At 62.1% G+C, this 22,461-nt stretch overlaps 1 protein-coding gene across 2 annotated transcripts in view; it reads left to right on the top strand.

Moving 5' to 3' along the window:
- The first annotated feature begins 348 nt into the window (after window positions 1-348).
- IQSEC1 (IQ motif and Sec7 domain ArfGEF 1) overlaps window positions 349-22,461 on the top strand; it is a 296,844-nt gene continuing 274,731 nt past the window's right edge. For both annotated transcript variants that reach the window (XM_051852615.2, XM_051852616.2), the window contains exon 1: window positions 349-668. In XM_051852615.2, coding sequence (XP_051708575.1) covers window positions 403-668 — 266 coding nt within the window. In that variant the 5' untranslated portion in view covers window positions 349-402. The remainder of the gene's footprint in view (window positions 669-22,461) is intronic.

The following is a 22,461-nucleotide window of genomic DNA, read 5'->3' on the forward strand; positions in this document are numbered from 1 at the left end:
CGGGCGGAGCGGCGGCGCGGGGCGGAGAGCCGGGCCCGGCAGGCGGCGCCCTCGCCACCGCCTCCTCCCGCGCCGGCCGCCCCGGTTCCCTCTCCCCTTCGCGTCGCAGCCGGCACTTTGCAAACTCCGCGCCCGCCTGCGCTGGCCGCAGCTCCGCGCGCTGCCGGCCCCGGCGCGCTCGTGGGGCAGCGGGCAGCAGAGCGCCGCGGCGCCGGGAGCAGGAGGCGCGGAAGCACCGGGGGCGGGCGTCGGCGGAGGCGGGAGCCGAGGCGGGGCCGCGCCAGCCCCGCGCCGCCGCGCCCCCCGGGCCGAGCCCCGCGCCGCGCAGCCATGGCCGCGCCGCCGCCGCCGCCGCGCTGCCCGCTCGCCGCCTAAGGCGCGGCTGGCCGCCGGGCGGGGACCATGGCCAGCGCCGCCGAGCCCCCCGGCAAGGCGGCCGAGTACCTGCAGGAGCTGACCAGGATCGTCGCGGCGCAGCAGGAGCTGCTGGCGCGCCGCCGGCGGCGCATCGAGGAGCTGGAGCGCCAAGTGGCCAGGCTGAGCCGCGAGAACGCCGGCCTGCAGGAGCGGCACCGGCGGCACCTGGCCGCGTGCGCCGGCCGCCCCGACCCGGGCCCCGGCGCGCAGCCGCTCGGCGCCATCCCGGAGCTCGGCGGCCGCCACGACAAGTAAGTGGGGGCCCCGGCCAACGGGCGTGGCGGGGGCGCGCGAACTTCTTTGGGGGGGCCCTCACGGCGAGGCGGGCGCCTGGAGGCGCCCTGCGCGCACCCGGGAACCATCCGGCGGGGTCGCGGCCCCGACTTGGAGCTCGGTCTCCGGCGGGTACCGGGCTATCCTGGAAAGCGGCTCCAGGACACTCGCTGCTTGGCGCTCCCACCGGCCCGGCTGTCCGCGGACGGCTCCGGCTCGGGCGGATCTCGGAGCTCCGATGAGGACTCGTCATCGGGGCTAGAACTCCTGTCGCGGAGAGCCCCGGACCCGGGGCCCCGGGGCCCGCGGCGGGGAGGGGGCGGGGCAAGCGCATGCCCCGCCCCCGCGCGGGCCTGGGTCACTTGCGGGTCGCGGTCCCCGGAGCTGACCCTGCCCTGTGCCCAGCTCCGGACACGCTGGCGCTCCTCCCTCCGTGCGCCTGGGTCTCTTCCTGCCAGGCTCGGCTCGGGGTTAATTCCCGTCCTGCCTCGCCCTGGGATTACCCCGAGGCTATTTCGGAGCGCGGATTAAGCGGAGGGCCGGCCCGCGGCGGGACTGCTCAGCCGCTCTGGACCCGGGCGCTCCCGGGAGCTCACGGCTCACGAGCCCGCTTCGCCTCCCGCGGCTGCCGGTGCTGAGAAACGCTGGGGCGCGGCGGGGCTTGCAGAATCGGGGGCCCGGGTGACGCCGGGGAAGGGCTCCTGCCTGCCCCGCGCCGCCGGCGGCCTGCCCCCTGCCCCTCTCTTCCGGACTCCCAGGGCACACTGGTTGGACCTGAAGCAGACTAGAAGGAGTCTGTGTGGTGCTGGGAGTGGGCGTGGGGCTGAATGGCCCCGCTACTGGCCCCCGGGAGCTCTCGGGGCGGATATGAAATGGGAGGCATTAGCCCTGGCTCTAGGAAGGGGGGGGGGCGGTGAGCCTAGCTCCCAAGGGTCCAGTTCTCCCTGACCCTGTGTGTTTCCTCCTGGCAAACAGGGCACCAGGCTGTGGCCGTGGGACAGGAGCTCCCTGTCGCCCTGCTTGGTGCAGCCCTGGGCAGTGCTGCGGGGGCGGGGGGGGGGCGCTTTGAAGGAGGAGGCCTGTGAGGGGGGCCCAGCTGGGTGTGTGTGGCAGGCTCCTGCCTCCTGCCTGCCCTGGGAGTCAGTCCTACCTTGTGTCGGAGAGGGCAGAGCCCGCACAGCCCCTCTGTGCAAAGCTGCTGGCTCTGGTGTCTGGAGACCCCTGTCCTCATTCGCCCCCATGCGCGGGAGGCTTTGGGTCACCTGGTGCTGGTCTTGCAGCCCCCAGGCAAAGCCAGAAAGAAAAAGCTAGGACTACCCAGGTGTTCAGCAGCCCAGGGGGGCAGAGCCACAGCAGGGCCACATGGTCCCCGCTTTCACAGGAAACAGTGACACGCGTTGGCAGGCAGGTGCTTCACGACACCATCCCGGGGGACCGATTGATTCCTTTTTCCCCTTCAAAGTCACCGCTGGCTGGTGACCAGGCGGAGGGGGACAGGAGGATTCTGAGAAGCGGCTGATGCTGCCCGGGGTTGCGTGCCGGCAGTGTCCTTGGCAGTGGTGGGTGGTAGGCAGCTGGGACCTGGTTTCCGAGCCCCCAGTTCTGTGTCCGTCTGGTTGAGACCCAGCCAGGGCCTCAGACAGCGTCACCGTTGTGGAAAGGCCGGTCGCAACACAGTCCTCCCTTTTCCGTTTAGGTGGCGGGCACCTTCCAACCTTGATCGGGCTCACCGGGAGCCGGGACTCTCGCTCAGCTGTAGGCTCTGGAGCAGGTCTGGGGAAGGCAGGAGATTTTGCTTCTGTAACGAGCCCTTGGGCCATCTGATGCCGCTGACCTGCTGGTTAGGGACCCACTGATGGACGGGCACACCCGGCCTGCTGTCCTGCCCTGGGTTCACGTTCCAGCCTCTGGGGACAGGAAAAGCTGCACTCCCTGCACCCCCCACCCCGCAGGACGCTCCCACGGACATCCTGCCTGCTGGCTGACATCTTGAGATTCTGTGATGGGGGGAGGGGGCTGCTTTGCAAAACCTGAGCTGGACGTGTCCCCCTGCCCCTCTGTGGAGCAGGGTGATCGATGTGGAAGGAGTGTGGGATAGCTAACTACCCCAAGAGCTTTTATTAAGCACCTGCTGTATGCAGAGTCCCCAGGGATGTGCTTGGAGACAGGAAAGGGAGAATGGAGGAGGGAAGAAGAGGTTATGAGGGTGCTCAGAGAAAGGAGCAGAGGTGGATGGGCTTGGGCCAGACTTGAGCCCCGCGGCCCGTGACCGTGGGACAGGGCACGCCCCCTTTCCTCACTCAACAGGTTCTTGAATGTGCACAAAAGCGCAGGGATCGCAGCTACTTCCCATAACGGGCCGAGAGGAAACTGGTACACAGTGGGTGCTTAATGCATGTCAGATTCTCCCCTTCTCTCTTGGTTTCTTATTTCTTTTGGAGCCGCGGAGCCCAGACAGGAGCTGAGACCTGTGGGGCCTGGTGCAGGGGGTGTACAGTAGGGGACTGGTACTGGGGGTGGGGGAATGCTGCCGGTGTTGGGATGGGACACCTGTGATCCGATCGGAGCTTCCCAAGGCCACAGCTTCGCGTGGCCCTTCGTGCAGGGGGCCTGGACTCCACTTCCTGTGTTGGCACCCGGGCCCCCCCACCCCGCGCGCTCCTGCTGCTGCTCCCCAACAGTGGGCAGTCTCAGCAGCCTCCGGCTCTGCGCCCTCTGCCTGCTGCATAGACAGGAGATGCAGAGACCCACCGGGCTGCAGACAGACGCACCCACTGGACAGCCTGGCCGCGGGGCTGCAGCTTGCCCTGGCCCAGTGGCTCAGACCGAACTGGGAGGCGCCACAACCCTCCAACTGTTTCTGCAAGAGCTGCCTTGCCCGCTGCTGGAAACCATCCCCCGTGTTTCTCTGATGTGAGGCCATCAGGGAAGGAGATGTGGTGACCGCTGCCTTAGGTGACTTCAGGTCACTTAGCTGTCCCTGCCCCTGACCTCAGGGTTTGTCTCCGGTGTCACCCTGTACACCCCCATGATCTCTCTCTAGATCCACGCTCCTGTCACTCGCTCTTGGGGCATGTCACAGGTCCTCAGGGCTGTTACTGAATAAAGTCAGTACGTTTGCCGTTAGGAAGTCAGGCTGGGCATTAGCAGGTGCAGCTGGTATCGGTGAGCATAGAGCCACACCTGGGGAGGCAGGGGTGATGCGCTGTGACCATTCTCCCTGAGGGTTTCCCACGTGCCCACATCGGTCCCAGGCTTGGCCTTGTCACCTCATCTTGTCATTCCTCCAAGGCAGGTACTATGGCTGTTCCCATTGTACAGAGGTGAATCTGAGGCTCAGTGGGGTCGTGTGCCTTGCCTAAGCTCTCCCATCTCGCTGGGCATGGAGCCAGGATTCCCCTTGCTCTTTCCCACCCACCACCTGCCCCTCCTACTGTCCAAGGACAGACCAGGTCTCAGCGCTGGAGGGAGCCTGCCATGTGAATCATGTCACCGCAGCTGGGCTCTAGGTGTCGCGTGTGGCGGCAGCCCGGAGGGGAGGGGCAGGGCCGACCGATGCTCTCTAGCCTTTGAGCGCCTCAAGTTTCTCTGCAGAGGTGGACGCGGGAGAGGGCTTCATGGAGCCGCCACCCTCGCTTTCCCGTCCCCTCCAGCCCTCAAGTGCTGTCACGTCAGTCACTCTCTGAAGCTCTGAGTTGGTGACTCACTCTGGGGGAGGCTTCCAGCGGCATTCAGTCTCTGTTGACACCGAGCGAGCGCTCGCCTCGGGTTGGCGGTGACATTAACCGTGAGGATGGCGCCGGCGAGGGGGCCCTGTCCACTGCGGCTGCAGCTCCTGATCAACAGCTGCACTTGGGAGGGCCGTGGGGGGAGCCTGTGCTCGGGGCACTGTCCTGTGCGTGTCTGGGGTGCACCCTGGCTGACCCAGGGGCCGAGGGCACTTCTGTGTTCCATCCACTTAGCAGACAGCAGGGGACCAGGGCGAGGTCAAGAGGGCTTCCTGCAGAACCACGTGCAGTGGGGGCCACTGCGGTCTCACTTCAGTGCAATGACGTCCTTGCTGTCCCAGCTGAGATAAGGCCGTGTAGCCGGTGCTGGGGCCCGTGTGGCCCTTGGCCAGGGCGCACTGCGCGGTGCCCTGGGAGGCCGATTGTGGTTGGACAAAATGTATTTGAGTCCGCGGCAGCAGCGGGAGCCGGTCTGATTTTTCCAGCAGATGGTGGCGTCTGTGCAAGGTCGAGGGGGTGTTCTCGGAGGCTCCCCGCCCCCGGCCGTCTGACAAGTTAGGCAAATGATTATTTTACAACCCAGAAAAGCAATCGCGGGCTGCTGCTGTCTCTAGCTCCAGCCGCAAACAGCGAGCGCCACTACGGAGGAAGAAAGGCCGGGAGCTGCACGCGTGTCCCCTCGGAAGCCTCCGCCTCTCTTCCCGGCTTGGAGGGCTCGTGGCTTTGCTGTGGATCAGGGGCGCGCGGCCGCACGGGGACATCAGCCGCTTCCGTCCGCCAGCCGGTGGCTGTCAGCTGTTTGTCCGTGACATTGTTTTGACAGTGGATCGAGTCTTTGGTGTCGTGTTTTTTTTTTTTTTTTTTTTTTTTTTTTTTTTTTTTTTTTGTAAGAAGGAACAAGGCTTTGGCTGACTTAGGAAGTGCACTGTTCCGAGCTCGTCAGGGCGTCGCCTGTGTCATTGTCACCAAGCCTGGGAGGAAGCAAGCGAGACCTGGCATCCGGAGAAACAGGAATTGACCTAATTGAGGGGGAGCGAGAGCCCTGGATGCGCCCTGGGGGCCATCCGGGCTCGGTGGGGGGCTTCCATGTGCCGCCCCCTTCCCAGACAGACCCAGGCCAGGGTGTGGGGGGGAATTGCCCGCACTGTGGCCAAGCTGCTGAATGAGAACCCCAGGCTGCGGGGCCTGGGGCTTTGAGTCTTGTGCTTGAACCCAGGGCACTGAGTGGTCCCTGCGGAGGCTCAGTGCTTCTGTGCCATCCTCCAGGAGCTGCGGCCTTGAACTTGTCAGTGTCTCCTTCCAGCCCCAGTCCCCTGGCCTTGCTCCAAGCCTTCTCACGACAGGGAGCCCTGCCCCAGGAGAGGGTCTGCGGGAGCCCGGTCCTGCGCCAGCCGCTTCCAGCAGCCAGGACTTTGCACGCCAGACCGGTTCTCCCCATGAGAGGTGGGAGGTGCTGCCTGGGTGTGGGCGTTGCCTGTGGCACGTGTTGGCTTCAGGAAAAGGCGGCTTCCGGGGGAAGGCGTAGCCGGGGCACGGAGGGCGCCTTTGAGGATTATTACAAAGACTTTCAAGCATCCAGGGAAATCGAAATAACCGATACGGCGCTGAAGTCCTGCTCTGCCCACCCTCCAGTTCTGCGGTGGAGCTGCTGCCTTAGTATGTGTCCTCCGTCCTCCAGGGCGGCTGCGGCCGCGTGGACGGGAGCTGGCCTCTGTGGGCGCTGACTTGATGCTGCAGGCAGGGGGGGCTCCACCTCCCCACGCCTCCCCCCACCACGCACGTGGGGTTCCCGGCTCTGGTCAGTGCAGCTCCCACACAGCCTGTTCTTGGTCACGCGTGAGCAGGGACAGAGACTTGTACGTGGGAGATTGCAGACGGATTGGGCCTGGGTAGGACGTGGAGCCAAGTGTAGCCCCAGAACAGGAAGTGTGTGAGTGCCTACCCCGGGCATCCTCGGAGGCTTCCTGGAAGAGGTGATTATTTGAACTGGGGCTTGAGGAGCAGGAGAGAGGGGGTGCACTAGCAGGCGCTGTGCACAGGGTGTGCTTGTGGGTGGGCTGTGCAGGTCTGTGCGTGTGAGCAGGTGGGCCAGATGAGGCCCAGACAGGCCCGCAGCAGACTGGGAGCTTGTCCTGAGCCCCGATTTCAGTCTCGCAGGGGCCGGTGAGCCCCCGAGGCTGGCTCCTCCCACGCTGTGTCTCGTCCGAGTGCTGGGTTCGAAATGCTCAGCTTCTGATTGGACTGGAAGGAGTCCAGAGGAGCAGGCTGGGAGGCCAGGTAGAACGCCCGGCGACAGCAAAGCCACAGGAGCAGCTGAGCTGTGCCAGGGCCCTGTGCCGGAGCCTCCTCCTCAGCTGGCCAGGGATGCACTGCCCTGACCCTAGCTCAGCCCATTTTGTAGATTTGGGAACTGAGCTCAGAGAGCGCAAGCAGTTTGCCCACAGCCACTCAGCGGCAGACGTGGGTGCCCATCTGGGTCTGTGCCTGTAGCGCCTTCGCGGTTCACCGCTGCCCTGCGCTGCTTTGGGACTGTTTGTGTTGTGGTGAAAATGTTTTGTGGTACAGTTGGAGCAGCTTCCACACGGCCGTGGCCCCCACTCCCAGGGTTTAGGCTTCGGGGGCTCTGTCACCCGCGGGGACAGCTGTGGCTTTCCTTCTGAGCGTGGGAGCTGTCCCCTCACTTCCTGCGGGCTCACCCTGGAGAAGTCTGTGGCCACCGGAAGTCTGAGCCCTTTCTTGGCAAAACAGCCCGCGGTGACTGCACCCTGCTGGCCGTAGGTACGAGCGTGGGTGGGGTCATCCCAGACGTCGGCCCCGGCCCGTGCTGGGCACGCCCTGTGAGTCGCTCTGACCCCCCACCCCGCCGTCTGCACGTGGAGCCGACGCCCAGCAGGTGCTTCTGTGCTAATGCAGACGCTCAGTCGGGCGGGAGGCCTCCTTGCCGGGAGTCCCCGGAGTGGGTCGGGCGTCCTGTTTGCTCTGCGCGCACACCTGCACACCCGCAGGAAGAACGTCGCGTCACTCCTGCAGAGCCGGGGGTTGGCCTGCCCCCCCCCCCGCAAATCTGGCTGCGGGGGGCATGGCTTGCTGGGGTAGAAGAAAGGGCTTCCTTGCTGGTGGGGGGTCCTGGGGCTGGCACGGCTGCTGGGTCCCCCCACACTGCCTGTGCTGGGTGAGACTGCACTGTTTTCACAGTCAGCCTGGGTCCAGCAGAGTTGGACCCAGGAGATGCGCGCTGTGCTCCACGGGGGTCTGTGGCAGCCTGACGCTGGACAGCAGCAGGTGGGGTGGCCCAGGTGGGAAACGTAGGGATGACTGCAGGAAACGTAGGGATGACTGCAGGGGGTCCTTGATCCCCTTTTTCTACTTGCTCCCCTGGGCGTGGGAAGTGACCTCTCCGAGCCTCAGTTTTCTGATCTCTACAATGGGTACAGTGACTGCTGGATTTCCCTGTTAGGGTTGCCTGGTGCGGGTGAGTGAGGCGTGCATAGTACAGGGGCCGAGGGCCAGGGAGGGAGGGTGAGGCCGAGCCCACGGAGCCTATGAGGGCCTTTGGGTTTGCTGTGAGGGAAACAGGAGGGTGCTGAGCAGAGGAGGGTGTGACGGACCTGGGGACGGGCAGGACCTCTGGCCTGGAGCTGGGCAGGAGTGCATGGGCTTCGGACAAAGGGACGTCCCCTCTGTGAATGCCTGTGCACAAGGAGAGGGAGCAGCTTGGCCAGACAGGAAAGGGCAGCTTGGCCGGACGGGAAAGGGGGTAAGTGAAGGTCGCCTGTCTGTCTGTGTTCAGGAGATGCGTGGGGGCTGGCGATGTCCCTGGACCTGCCTCAGGCCGCCTCCGGGCCAGGCCAGGGTCTTTCTGTCTTCCCCGGGCTGGCCAGAATTCTAGACGGCTCCCTGGTAGGCTCGAGGTGCAGTCCGTGGACAGAATCCACAGCTTGGGTTGCAGCAGGCAGCTGTCCCTGTGCTCACCCCTGATCTACGCATACATGAGAGCGATGGACCTTGAACACAGCCCTCCATGACATGTGCCACGGCCACCCCTTCAACCAGCGGTTTCAGCCTCTGCACATGGTTTAAAGTTACGGAGAATTCATGTTATTAAAATTGAAGGTAGGGGGGCTGGCGCTGTGGCGCAGCGGGTTAGCACCCTGGCCTGAAGCGCCTGCATCCCATTGGGTGCCAGTTAGAGACCTGGCTGCTCTACTTCCAGTCCAGCTCTCTGCTATGGCCTGGGAAAGCAGTAGAAGATGGCCCGAGTCCTTGGGCCCCTGCACCCACGTGGTAGACCCAGAAGAAGCTCCTGGCTTCAGATCGGCGCAGCTCCGGCTGTTGCGGCCAACTGGAGAGTGAACCAGCGGATGGAAGACCTCGCTCTCTCTCTCTTCCTCTCCTCTCTCTGTGTAACTCTGACTTTCAAACAAATAAATAAATCTTTAAAAAATATAAAATTGAAGATGGAACTCCCTTCCCCCCAAAAAATCCCCAAGCAGCGGCTTCTGGAATGTTCTATTCCCTTCTCACTGCCCCTACATGTTCATGTCACTAATGTCACTAAGCTTTTTTTTTTTTTATCTTTCAGAGATTTATTTATTTATTCAAAAGAGTTAGAGAGGGAGAGGGAGAGACAAAGAAAGAGACGTCTTCCATCCACTGGTTCACTCCCCAAATGGCCACACTGGCCAGGGCTGAGGCAGACCAAAGCCAGGAGCCAAGAGCTTCTTCCAGATCTCCCAGTGTGTGCAGGAGCCTAAACACTTGGGCTGTTTTCCCAGACCATAGCAGGGAGTTGGATTGGCAGTAGAGCAGCCGGCACTCAATCCAGCGCCCATATGGGATGCCGGCACTGCAGGCGGCGGCTTCACCTGCTGCGCCACGGCGCTGGCCCCGCTGTCTGACCTTCCTGAAGGCTGTACTTTCCCCCAGCTCTGGCTTCGAGGCGGGGTGCACACCCTCCTTTGAGGACGCCCAGGGCAACTTTGGCCACCCTGTTGGTTTCTTGCCCAGGGACTGGCTGTGCTGGGGCCTCACTGCCCTCTCATCCTGGCTGGTGGACAGCGTGAAATCATGGGTGTGGGGCGCTGGTGAGGGCCGAGTCGTGGCCCCCGAGAGTGTGTCCTGGCTCACGGAGGGTCGGGAGTGGCCGCTGTCACCCCCGTAGGTGTGATGGGGGCTGTGGACAGGTGCGCAAGGCGGAGCCGCCACTGTTGTCCATTGTACAGCTGGGAAAACCGCGGAGCAGAGGAGCGGAGTGTGGGGGTTGTGATCCGAGCAGCTTCCCCGTCCGAGCTGCCGTGGGCACGGTTGCAGCTTCAGTCCGCTGAGCTCAGGGAACGCGTGGCTTCAGCCCTTTTGCATTATTGAGACTCATTCTGAGGAAAAGACGCGGCCTGTGCTGGCGACTGTTCCCTGTGCTCCTGAGAAGAATGTGCGTCCTGCTGTTGGGTGCGTGTTCTGGACGTGTGTGTTAGCTCTAGCTGGCTTCAACTTTGTAAATTTATCTCTTGTATTTTATTTGGAAGGCAGGGGAAGATTGAGAGAGATGGAGAGGGAGGGGGGAGAGAGGGAGAGAGAGAGGGAGAGAGAGAGGGAGAGAGAGAGGGAGAGAGAGAGGGAGAGAGAGAGGGAGAGAGAGAGAGAGAGAGAGCGCTTCCATCTGCTTGTTCAGTCCCCAGATGCCCACAAGAGCCCGGGTTGGGCCAGGCTGAAGCCAGGAGAACCTGCTGTGCCCGAGGCGCACATTAGCAGGAAGCTGGATCGGAGGCAGCGTAGCCAGGACTTGAACCAGCACTTGGTATGCGATGCGGGCCTCCCCAGCAGCCAGACACCTGCCCCGGTCTGGCTGGCTGACTGTGCTGTTTGTCTTCTCTCTCCTTGCTGATCTTCTTCCGGAGTGTTCTGTTCCTTGCTGAAAATGAGAGCGATGTCTCTATTATTCTTTATCATTGTTGTTATTATTTGAGAGACAGAGAATTCCCACTTGCAAGTTCACGCTCCAAAGCCTGTAGTGATCTTGGGGCTGGAGTCAGGAGTCAGGAACTCAGTGTGGGTCTCCCGTATCAGTAGCAGGAACCCAGCGCCGCCTCCCAGCATGTGCAGTGGTAGGGAGCTGGAGACAGGACCCAGCGTTAGGGCTCATACTCAGGTGCTACAGTAAGGGTCACAGGCATCTTACTGGTTAGGCTAAATGCCCATCATCCCTCCTAGCCCTATTCTTTGTAAAAGAAAGAAAGATTATTTATATATTTGAGCAAGAGAGTATGAGAGGGAGAGCAAGCAACAGAGAATGTGCCATTCTTGCAACAGCCCCTACCAGGGCTGGAAGCCAGGAGCGAGGACTCCGTCCAGGTCTCCCTCGTGGCGGGAAGCTGAGTGAGGGGCTGGAGTCAGGCACTGAAGCTGGGCACTGGGATGTGGGATGCAGGATCCGAGCTGCGCGGATAGCTGCTGCCTTCTTGAATAGGCTCCTATTTCTGCCAATTTTCGCCTCATATTTAAGGGTTCTGTTACTTGGTTATATATGTGTTTGTAGCTATGTCTATGGAGTGACCCTTCTGTTATGAAATGCCCTTCTTTGTCCTCAGGAACGGCATTTGTCTTAATGTGTTTTATTTGATATTAATATATACACATTCTTGGCCGGCGCTGTGGCTCACTAAGCTAATCCTACACCTGTGGCACCGGTACCCTGGGTTCTAGTCCCGGTTGGGGCGCTGGATTCTGTCCCGGTTGCTCCTCCTCCAGGCCAGCTCTCTACTGTGGCCCGGGAGTGATGGCCCAAGTGCTTGGGCCCTGCACCTGCGTGGGAGACCAGGAGAAGCACCTGGCTCCTGGCTTCGGATCAGCGTGGTGCACCAGCTGCAGCGACTATTGGGGGGTGAACCAACGGCAAAGGAAGGCCTTTCTGTCTCTCTTTCTCACTGTCCACTCTGCCTCTCAAAAAATAAAATAAAATAAAATAAATATACACACTCTCTCTTGTGGTTATTATTTGCATAACAAGTCTTTGTCCATCCTTTTATTTTCAACCTATTTGTATCTTTTAATCTAAAGTGAGTCCTTTGTAGACAGCATGTAGCTGGATAATGGTTTTATTTATTTATTTATTTTTAAGATTTTTATTTATTTATTTATTTGACAGGTAGAATTACAGACAGTGAGAGACAGGGAAAGATCTTCCTTCCGTTGGTTCACTCCCCAAATGGCTGCTACAGCCAGCACTGTGCTGATCCGAAGCCAGGAGCCAGGTGCTTCCTCCTGGTCTCCCTTGCAGGTGCAGGGGCCCAAACACCTGGGCCATCATCCACTGCCCTCCTGGGCCACAGCAGGGAGCTGGACTGGAAGAGGAGCAGCTGGGGATAGAACCCGGTGCCCATATGGGATGCTGGCACCGCAGGTGGAGCATTAACCTAGTGCGCCATGGCGCCAGCCCCTGGTTTAATTTTTTTTAAAAAAAAATTCATTCTGCCAGTCTTTGCCTTTTGATTGAGGTGTTTAATCTACTTATATTTAATGCAATTGTTGATGAGATTTATGTACATAATTCTGTTTTTATTTTTTGTTTTACTTTTTATTTTCCTCTATCATTATTCTTTTTTTTTTTTAGATTCTACATTTTTCTAGTTCAGTATGTACTTTTTATTTTATTTGGGAGGTGCACACACACACACACACACATACACTCACACACACTCACACACACAGCTCTCACCTGTGGCTTCACTCCTAATGGCTGCCCTGACGGGCTGGGCTGAGGGCGGGAAACTCTACCCAGGCCTCCCCAGTTGGGGGCAGGGACACCTGAGCTATTGCAACTGCTTCCCAGGAAGCTAAAGTCAGGAGCCACAGGTGGGGCACAGGCATCTTAGCCTCACATTTATTTTATTTATTTATTTATTTATTTATTTATTTATTTATTTGAAAGGCAGAGTTACCCAGAGGCAGAGGCAGAGAGAGAGAGAGGTCTTCCATGGGCTGGTTCACTCCCCAGATGGCCGCAACAGCTGGAACTGCACCGATCTGAAGCCAGGAGCCAAGAGCTTGCTCTGGGTCTCCCACCTGGGTGCAGGGGCCCTAGCTCCCAGGTCATCTTCTACTTCTTTCCCAAGTCCCAGCAGAGAGCTGGATCATAAGATGAGCAGCTGGGACTCGAACCTGTGTCCATACGGGATGCCGCCGCAGAGGATTAATCCACTGTGCTGCAGCGCCGGCCCCACCCACAGACGCTCTGTGCACCCGGGGAGAGGGACGGCAGTGACAGGCATTAGGCGAGGAGCACTGGCAGTGGAGGCCCGACGTGGCAGAGCCCCGGGGACAAGTGCTGGATGCGGTGTGGCCCCTGCCAGACACTCCCTGAGCACACGGGTCCTGGAGGGGCTTCGCCGACCTGCTGACCAAGCCTTGAGTGGGCGGCTCAGCAGGTGCGCTGCTGTCCGTGGCTGGGTACTAGACGAGGATTCAGAGCCTGGACGCCCCCACCATTTCATTCTGTCCCTGGAGTTTGCACATCACAGGTTGGGCGGGGCTTGTGTGGCTGCTGCTTCTCCCCACGGTGTCAGTCACTCATTGCCGTCTCACGCAGGGGTCTGGGCGCAGCGGGACAGCTGCCTGGCGTGTGCACAGGTGACCTGTCCAGGGCTGCGTTCTTAGGGGTGGGGGTCTTCTGACCTGGGAGCCCAAGGGTCCAGGACAAACCCCAGCCGCCTTGTGGTTTGGGCCTGGGGAGTCCCAGGAGGCACCCTGGCCACAGCCTGTTGACCAAGCCCAGGTTCAAGGGCAGAGATTTGCAGGGGGTTGCATTTTCCCACATTCGCTTTGCCGGGACCGTGCTGTGTCCCCGCCCTGCCTGCACCTGCAGAAGCTATGCTCATGGCTCTGTGGGGACCGGGTGGCAGGGACCTCTCTCTCGCTTCGGGCTGCTCCCTGTGGGAGCCAGGGATGCTGCCCTGTGCCCTGGGGGTGGGGGACTGCGCAGGCTGGGCCCCATGCAGGCCCTCTGGGAATGCTGGCTCGCAGCCCCGTCACTCCACTGTATTTTTAACTCTGCCATATGGCGGAGCCGCCAGAGCATCCCAGCAGGGGAGGGGTCCCGGGCTGTCCTCCAGCGAGTCCCACGCGGGAAGCTGCAGTGTCCTCATCCAGCCCACTCTTGGTGGTGACCCCCTGCCTGGCTGCCTTGCTGGGGGTGGGCAGCCTGCCGCACACAGGCCCCCAGCCCTCCCTGCAGGACTGGGTGCTGGGGAGGGTGGGCGTGGCCGGCGGTGTCCTGAGAGCGTGTGGGCGGAGCTACAGCATGAGCCACCTGCACCTGCCACGTAGTGAGAGGCTGGCGCGCCCTTCCTGCCCTCTGTCCCGGGCACTGTCCCCAGCAAGCCCTGTGTTGGAAACCTGACCCCTAAGCCCTGTGCTATGATGCTGGGAGCCGGGGCCTCTGGGAGGAGATATGGGGGGGGGGAGTCCTGAGGGCGGGGCCTTCTCTGTGGGGGTGTTAGTGGCTCTGCAAGGACCTTAGCCAGCAGCTTGCTGTGTCACCGTCACCATGGGGCGCCCTGTGCCCGGTGCCGGTGCTGCACCAAGGCCCTCACCAGAGGCCGGCATCAGGCACTGGCGCTTGCCAGCCTCCAGGGCCGTGAGCTCAGGAAACCTCTCTTCTTCCAAGACCTCCTGGCCTGTGGTGCTTCGTGAGAGCCACAGAAACCGGCCCCAGCCCCCCGCACCCCTGGCGGTGCCCGAGCGACCTCTCTGCTCGCCAGCCCCTGTGCCTGCGTCTGCCCCCACGCTCTGCACCGCACTCGCCCAGATGCACGCTGCTTCCGCCTCACGCTGGGCCCCCACCCATGTCCCTGAAGGCGGGGCTTCCGTACCAGAACCTTCCTTGCAGGTGGGGTAGGTCTCTGGATATGCCTGCATTTCCTCCTGCAGCCTGGTTCCTCGGGGTGGGCTTCCCCGGGCGGCTGCCTCTCCCCAGCCCCGGGCCCCACTCATCGTCACCTGCCATCCCCACAAGCCACTCGCATGTAAAACGACACGTTCCGGCTGGCGCCGTGGCTCACTAGGCTAATCCTCCGCCTGCAGCGCTGGCACACCGGGTTCTAGTCCCGGTCGGGGTGCCGGATTCTGTCCCGGTTGCCCCTCTTCCAGGCCAGCTCTCTGCTGTGGCCTGGGAGTGCAGTGGAGGATGGCCCAAGTACTTTTGCCCTACACCTGCACGGGAGACCAGGAGAAGCACCTGGCTCCTGGCTTCGGATCAGCGTGGTGTGCTAGCTGTAGCGGCCATTGGGGGGTGAACCAACAGAGTAAAGGAAGAACTTTCTCTCTGTCTCTCTCTCTCACTGTCTAACTCTGTCAAAAAAATTAAAATTAAAATAAAAAAAAATACACGTTCCAAAGGTGGCTGCACTTGGCCTGTGGATGAGACCCGGCCTCCTGGGGGAGCTGCACGCCCCTAGGCACCGAGGCCCGATTCGCCCGATTCCTGAGATCCAGGAGACATGGAGTCGGGGCTTCTGCAGCTGTGTCTTAGCCAGGTGCGCCCGTAGCATCTCCTGGGGGCAGGGGGTGGCTGCTGCCACCACGGAGACTCATTTCTCGTGGGGTGGGGGTGCAGGAGCCTCATCACAGCGTGTGTTTGGCTCGTGGCTAAGCCGCGACCTGGGACGCCCGCATCCCACAGCGTGGTGTCTGGGTTGCAGCCCCAGTGCTGCTCCTAAGTCCAGCTTCCTGCTCATGTGCACCCAGGGAGGCAGCCGGTGAGGGCCCCGGCCATGCACGGTGGAGACAGAGTGTGCACCTGGCTCCCAGGGTCGGCCTGGCCCAGTCTCAGCTGTTGTGGGCATTTGGGGGATTGAACTAGTGGATGGGAAGTGTCTGTCTGTCTGTCATAAAAACAAGGCTGAGCACCTGCTGTGGGTTAGCTGACGCCTTTTCCTGGCAGAGCCCCACTTTGCAGAGGAGAACACGGAGGCTGTAAGAAGCTGTGGTTAGCAAGTGTGACTGCCGGAGCACTGCTGCTCACCTGCTCCGCGTCTCCTGGGGGCAGATGGGAGCCTCTGCAGAGGGAGGTCTAGGGGCCGGGCTCTGCCCTCGTTCCTATGGACAGCGTTCCTCAGCCCCCTTCCCTGTGTCCCCAGGAAACCTGCAGGCTCCAGGCCAGGAGGGGGCATGCAGGGATCTAGAGGGGCGGGATGGGTTGGGCAGAAGTGCACTGGGGGCAGCTGCTCTGGCATAGCGGGCTAAGCGTCGGGCTGTGGCACCGGTGTCCCATCTGGGCGCTATTTCAAGCCCTGGCTGCTCCACTTCCGATCCTGCTCCCTGCTAGTGCACCTGGGAAATCAGGGGAAGATGGCCCAGGTGCTTGGGCCCCTGCACCCATGTGGGAGACCTGGAAGAAGCTCCTGGCTCCTGGCTTTGTCCTAGCCCAGTGCTGGCCATTTCGATCATTTGGGGAGTGAACCAGCAGATGGAAGACCTCTCTCTCTCTCTCTCTCTCTCTCTCTCTCTCTTTCTCAATGTCTGTAACTCTTACTTTCAAATAAATAAGTCTAAAAAGGACAAAAAGAGAGAAATGTGCTGACTCTGGTCTTGGGAGGGCCCAAGGCTGTGTGTGTGTGTGTGTACACTTCTGTATATGTGCACCCGTGTATGTGTGCAGTGTGTCTCCGGGTACGTCTCTCTGTGTGTCTGTATGTATGTGTCTCCACACGAGTATCTGTCCCTGCACATGCGTGTGTAAATGCACGTATGTCTGTATGTGTGCATCTCTGTGCACGTGTGTGTAGGTGTCTCTGTGAGTCCATGTGTGTGTGTGTCCATGTGTGTCTGTAGGTGTAGTGTGTGTCTGTGCATGTGTCTCTGTGTAGGCGTGTGTCTCTGTATCCGTGTGTGTGTAGGTATCTGTGTGTGCATGCGTGTGTACATGTGTGTAAGTGTGTGTGTGTCTGTGTGTGCTGCCCCGGGCCCTGGCAGCCTGGTGGGGAGGCTGATACCGCGCCTGCTCTGCGCCGTCAGGGGCCGAGGGGGGCACTTGCAGAAAAGACCCCGTGGCTGGGGGAGGGGAGGGATAGGAGGGACAGCGCCCCTTGGCTTCAGCCCCGCCTTCGTGCCATCGTCAGGGGCGTGTGTACGGGGTGTTGCAGCCCCGGGAAGAAGCCGGCCTCGGCGCCCGCCCCCTGAGTCCTCTGCTTGTCTCCCGAGCGGTTCCATGGACACAGCCGCTCCCCAGGGGCCGGGTGTCGTCAGCCGCTGCTTTCTGCAGTGCTTGGGCCGTGGGAGCCACGTGGAAGCCCGGGGCTGTGATGCTGGGGCCGGCGCCGCGGCCGCCGCTCTACCCCACGAGACCCATTGGGAGCCTGGGCCGAGCCACACTGCCGAGCCGGTGCGTGCAGGGCCGGGGTTCCGGTGCTGGCCGGGAAGTGGGTTTGAGCATGACGCCCTCGTGGGTGTGCAGAGAGCACTCGGCGGCCTCACAGGTCACAGGGGCCTCCCAGGTGAGAAGGGGGGTGCTCCGTGGGCTGGGTGGGGTGGGCGTGGCCGAGGCCGTTGGTGGCTGCTTTCTTTTTCTCTTTAGACATGGTTTTGTCTTCAACGGCCATGAGGCAGGCAGAGGGAATGCTGCATTGTCAGGCTCCCTGGTAGTGAAGCCGTGTAGCCCTATTGTGGCCAGGAAGAGGTGAGCCAAAGTGTGGCATGCAACATCCAGGCAGTGGGCTTAAACGTGAGAGGTGAGTCCTTTGCACCCTTCTACTTTCTGTCGGCTGGAATGAGGATATGATGGCCGGGGATCTGGCTGCCGTTTTGGGTTGTGAGGATACAGGGCTGCGCCTGTGGATGAGAGGGCTTTGGGTCAGAAGGGGCGTGGGCCCCTGATAACCTGACTTCTCCCACCCAGCCTGGACTGCCCACCTCCAGCTCTTCCTTGAGAGGCTAAAACATATTTCAGTCTGTGTTCATGTATTTGGTTTGGGTCCCTCCTTGTCAGCCCTAATCCTAAGGTTGTGATGAGGGAGACCTCACGGCTGGCATTTGGACCCAATCCCGGGAAGCCTCTGGTCTCAAAGCTTGAGTCCCGGGGGAGTGGAGCTGCTGGGGTCCCCTGGGTGCTGACGCTTGGGGGCTGCTGTCTTGTGACACACAGGGTCCTGCCTAGGGTGGGGTGTGGTGGGGACTCAGGACCTCCTGGGGGGCAGTCTGTGATAGGCTGGGCTGCCCATCACAGGAAGGGGCAGGGAGAGGGGACACGTGGCCATGGCCTTAGGGGGCTGCGATTGGTGCAGCTGTGTCCTTTCCCGGGGGGAGGGGGACCCCCACTCAGCTCCCTGCTCCTCTGGCTAGGTCCTGGCTGCAGGGAGGGAGAGACAGGGGGCGGGTGACAGAGCCAGGGAGAGAGACAGGCAGGCAGGCAGAGACACAGGTGCGTAGGGGAGGGGTCTTCAGAAATCCGTGACAAATGCTCATCTCCCACCGTCCACCTGCTGGTTCATTTCCCAAACGCCTACAGCTGCCAGGGCTGGGCCAGGCTGAAACCAGAACCTGGAGCCCGGTCTGGGTCTCCCAAGTGGGTGGCGGGGACCCAAGGGCGTAAGCCATCACCTGCAGCCTCCCAGGGTGCGCGTGAGCAGGAAGCGGGCGTTGGGAGCGGAGCCGGGACTGGTGCCCGGACTCCAGGGTGTGATGCGGGCGTCTTTGCCGCCACGCCCAACACCCTCTCCCAGTTGAAATATCCAGAGGTCAGTGGTGACTGGCAGGGAAGTGGGGATGACCCGGCCTGAGCTCCAGGCTGGCTCCTAGGGTCCGGGGTGTGGCCGCCCATGGAAGGCTGGGGTCCCCAGCCAGGCTGCTCAGCTCAGGAGCTCAGGTGGGGAGCTTTGGGGCTATTTATAGCCCTGGAGCAAATCTCATCTTGATGATCCTGTGCAAAGCCTTCGCATGCCGGCCTCCCTGGTGGGCAGGACTCCGAAGAGTGTGGCCGGGCCCGAACGGCCTCGCGTCCACTCCTCGGCGGGGAGAGTGGCGGCTTAGGGCACCCGCTGCCAAGGTCCCCAGTGGGCGGGTGCTGGCTCTGGGTCACTCCTTCAGGAGGGACAGCGGGGAGGCTGACCGGGGCCGGGCATCAGTGGGGTGCCTGCTGTGTGCCGGCCCCTGGCTTCCCAGAAGGACAGCTGTTTACAGCTTGTGGGAGGTGTGAGTGGTCGTTTGCCGTGGTGGTTAAGACCCGGCCTGCGCTGCCTGCGTCCCGTGTGCCGGGGTGTGTGTCCCGGCTGCGCTCTGCCGCCCTGGGAGGCAGCAGAAGCAGGCTCGCGTCCTCTGGGCCTGATCTCCCACGTGGGAGACCCACATGGAGTTCTGGGTCCCTGGCTTCAGCCTGGCCCAGCCCTGGCTGCTGCGGGCATGTGGGGAGTGAGTCAGTGGGGGAAGGGCTCCGTGTGGCTCTGTCTCCCTGCCTTTCAATAGGTAGGTAGATAGATAGATAAATAAATATGGAGGCCAAGTTTGTGGGTTTTTAAAGATTTATTTATTTATTTGAAAGAGAATTACAGAGAGAGAGAGAGAGAGGTCTTCTATCCACTGGTTCGCTCCCTGGATGGCTGCAGTGGTTGGAGCTGAACTGATGTGAAGCCAGGAGCCAGGAGCTTCCTCCGGGTCTCCTACACTGGTAAAGGGGCCCAGGCACTTGGGCCATCTTCCACTGCTTTCCCAGGCCATAGCAGAGAGCTGGATGGGAAGTGGAGCAGCCAGGACTTGAACCGGCGCCCATATGGGATGCAGGCTCTGCAGGCGGTGGCTTTACCCGCTATGCCACAGCGCCGGCCCCCGCAGTTGTAGTGTTAAGCACACAGTTCCTGGCGCTGAGCACAGGCACAGCCCAGAGCTTTCCCACACTCCCACAGGGCAGCTCTGCCTGTGACCCCCTCACCCTGCGTTCCCCTCCCCACTGCCCGCGCCGGGGTCTCACAGCTTGTTCTGCAGGTGCCCCGTGCTGCAGCCTCCACCCCAAGCCTGACCGCCACTCTGCTGGCTGCCTTGGAGCCCATTAGCCGTGTCCATTCATCGTCCATGGACAGCCGGACGCCCCCTGCCCCCAGCCCGGCTTCTGGCTGTGTGAGTGCGCCTGGGCGTGATGTCGGGAGACCCTGCTTTCTCTGTTTTGGGGTCAATCCCCAGAGGTGGCGCTGTGATGGCTGAGTCCCTGCACAGCCCTCAGCAGTGCATGTCCTTATCTGTCCGTCACACGTGGGTAAACTGAGGCAGAGGACTGATAGAGCTGGGGGGGCAGGGCAGCCATGCCATCCTCCATCCTAGAGCAGACCCCACCCCCGACAGGCGCCTGGCTGCTCCTTCACTTCCTTAAAAAAATTTTTTTTTCATTATGACTTTTTAATGAAGAAAATTTATTTTTGAATTGATACAAAAATAGAATGAGATGCACGTCACCGTCACCCAGCTGTCACCGTCCGCGTACGGCTCTTGCTTCATCTGGCCCCTCCCCTCCCTCTGGGCGTCTCTCTGCACCCTGCCCAGGGTGGGGTCTCTGCCGACCCCCCGCTCCCTCACCAGCAGCCCCCACGCCACGTGGTGCACGGCTCTGTGTGCCGGGGTTGCTGTCTCTGCATAGGGTGCTGGGTTGTGCTCAGTGTCACAGTCCCAGTCGCTGGCACCTCATGGACCCCGAGGGCAGCTGGGAGTGACTGTGGGCCGATGGCCCGGCCTCCTCTTGCTTTCTTCCTGCCGCTGTGTTGCCCAGACTCGGCCCCTCCCCCTGCTGCACCTGCCGCTGCCCCGCGTCGTCCATGCCTGGCCCCGTGCTCAGGGCTGACTCTGGGCTTTTGGGGGCCTGGGCTGGTGGTGGGGGCGCCTCCGACACAGTGGCCGCAGCTGCTGCCTGCAGATGTCCCTTGCTGCCCACACCATGTGGTGACCGTGGCCGCCACCGCCTCCTCGTCCGCCCTTACCTCTGGCGAGGCCAGGGCCAGAGCATCCGCCATGGCTTGGCCCACCGTGGGTTCCCTGTCATTCCTGCCCCGCTCCTCCCGCTGGGCTGGCATCCTTGCTCCTGTGCGTCCTTGCTTGGCGTGCGCCTGCGTCACCGCCAGGGCCGCGTCCCCTTCCCCTGGTCTCGCCCCAGTGGCTGCTGCTGGGCCAGGAAAGGAGGCTGACATGGCGACGTTCCCCACAAAACCACCCCCAGCTGAGGGAGCCCCAGTGACCCTCGATGGAGCCGTGGCCATGCCTCTAGCTGGGGCGTTTCTGTTGGGTTTGCTCTCCAGCCCCTGTGAGTCCCTCCCTGCCTCTCATGAAGCTCCCCTGGGGAGAGCCCCTCCCCTCCCTCTGGGCGTCTCTCTGCACCCTGCCCAGGGTGGGGTCTCTGCCGACCCCTCCGCCGGGGCCCCTCCCTTGCTCGTCTTGCAGGTCTGGTGCCCACCCAGCCACTGCTTCCTCAACCAGAGCCTTGGTCAAGGGGGGCACCCCCTCGGTGTGCAGCATCCTTCCGTGGGTCACCCCCAGTCACTGCCCAGGGTGTACCTGCTGGTTTTGTGTCTGCCCATAACAGGGCCGCAGCTGACGTTCCCACCCCTACCTGGTCACCTGGCCGAGCTGGGAATAGAACCTTGCCCTCCTGCCTCCCAGCTCAGCTCCTGCCCCTCATCCCTGGTGCCTGCCCCCGCCCCCCCCCACGCCCCCCCTCCAGCCCTGGGAGGTGGCTCACTTTCCCCTCCCACCCTTGTCCTGGCCACACCTCCTGCCTGCCAGTCAGATGTCACCTCCCCTGAGAAGCCTTCCTGGAGGGTGCCCCACCCCCGGCAGGCCTGGCTGGCCCACGGGAGCCTGCCTTGCTGGTGATGTGAGGGTGTTGCAGGGCTTGGGGTCCGCCTCTGATACGCAGAGATGGGGGGCTGGTGGCTCTGCGGGGTCACTCTCATGCCCTGGCATGAAAGGGGCGGGGCTTGTGAGGCCTGCTGTGCAGGGTCAGGGGAGCCGTGGGCCCCCTGTCTCCTATGCCACCCCACCTGTGTGGCTTTCCCGCAGGAGCAGGGGTGGGCAGGAGGGCCGCTGTCCTGGGGGCGTTGCTGGCCACCACGTGGGTTTTAGGGAAGGGTCTCTCATCCCCAGTGAGGACCGCAGGGGACACAGGGTCTGTGTCACACGCATCTGCAGGGCGTGTCCACGCTGGCCCCAGCAGCCCTGGCCGGGACACCGTCACCCAGCGTCACACCGCCCAGGGCTCGGAGCCACTGTGCTTGAGCGCGCGCCTTTCTGTGTGGGAATCAGGTGCCGTCCCGCGTCTGGTGTTGGCAAACTGGGCTCCACGTGTGTTTTGCCGGCTCCGAGTGAGTTGCTGGTGCTTCCTGGTCCCGTGATTTCACATAAAGGCTGGCGTCCCCAGCCGCTCTGGTCGCCTGGGCTGTGCCACGCCCTCTGCCTGGAGGCCCCCCGGATGAGCCCTGGTTCCCAGGGCTCCACACACTGGGGTCCTGCTCTCGGGGCTGCAGGGAGCACCCCGGTTTGCTCACATGTTCTGCCTGGGAGTTGCAGGCTGTGAGTGGGTACCAGGCTCTGAGCTGTTGCCTCCCCTGACCTGGGGGAGCTTATGTCCCAGTGGAGGCTGGGCCGGTGAGCGTGGGTGGGACTGTGGGGCAGAGGTGGGTAGCAGCGGGGTGGGGGTGCCCTGCAGGGCACTGCTGTGACTGGGTGGTCAGGGAAGACCCCTGCTTGGATGACCGTGAGCCCAGCTCAGGTGGAGTGAGGGGGTGAGAGGCGTGGTCCCCACTCAGCATAGTGCCCGTGCACCCACCCAGCCTAGAGCGCCCCTTCCTCTCTTCCTCCAAGCGCAGCTTTGTGCTGTCTCCCTCCAGATGCCAGGGCGGCCTGGGAGCTCACCTGGGGGGCTCTGGGGTCAGGGTCACGGTCCGTCTCTGTGTCCTCAGCGGCAGCACAGTGCCCAGCACGGGACAGGGACGCCAACTGGGCACCGGGGCAGAGGCGGTGGGGGGGTCAGATGCAGGCACGAGGACCAGCGTGAGCCCCTGTGGGCACCTGGACTTGGCCA

This window comes from Oryctolagus cuniculus, chromosome 10, assembly GCF_964237555.1.
Source record: "Oryctolagus cuniculus chromosome 10, mOryCun1.1, whole genome shotgun sequence".
In the NCBI taxonomy this organism is placed as follows: Eukaryota; Metazoa; Chordata; class Mammalia; order Lagomorpha; family Leporidae; genus Oryctolagus; species Oryctolagus cuniculus.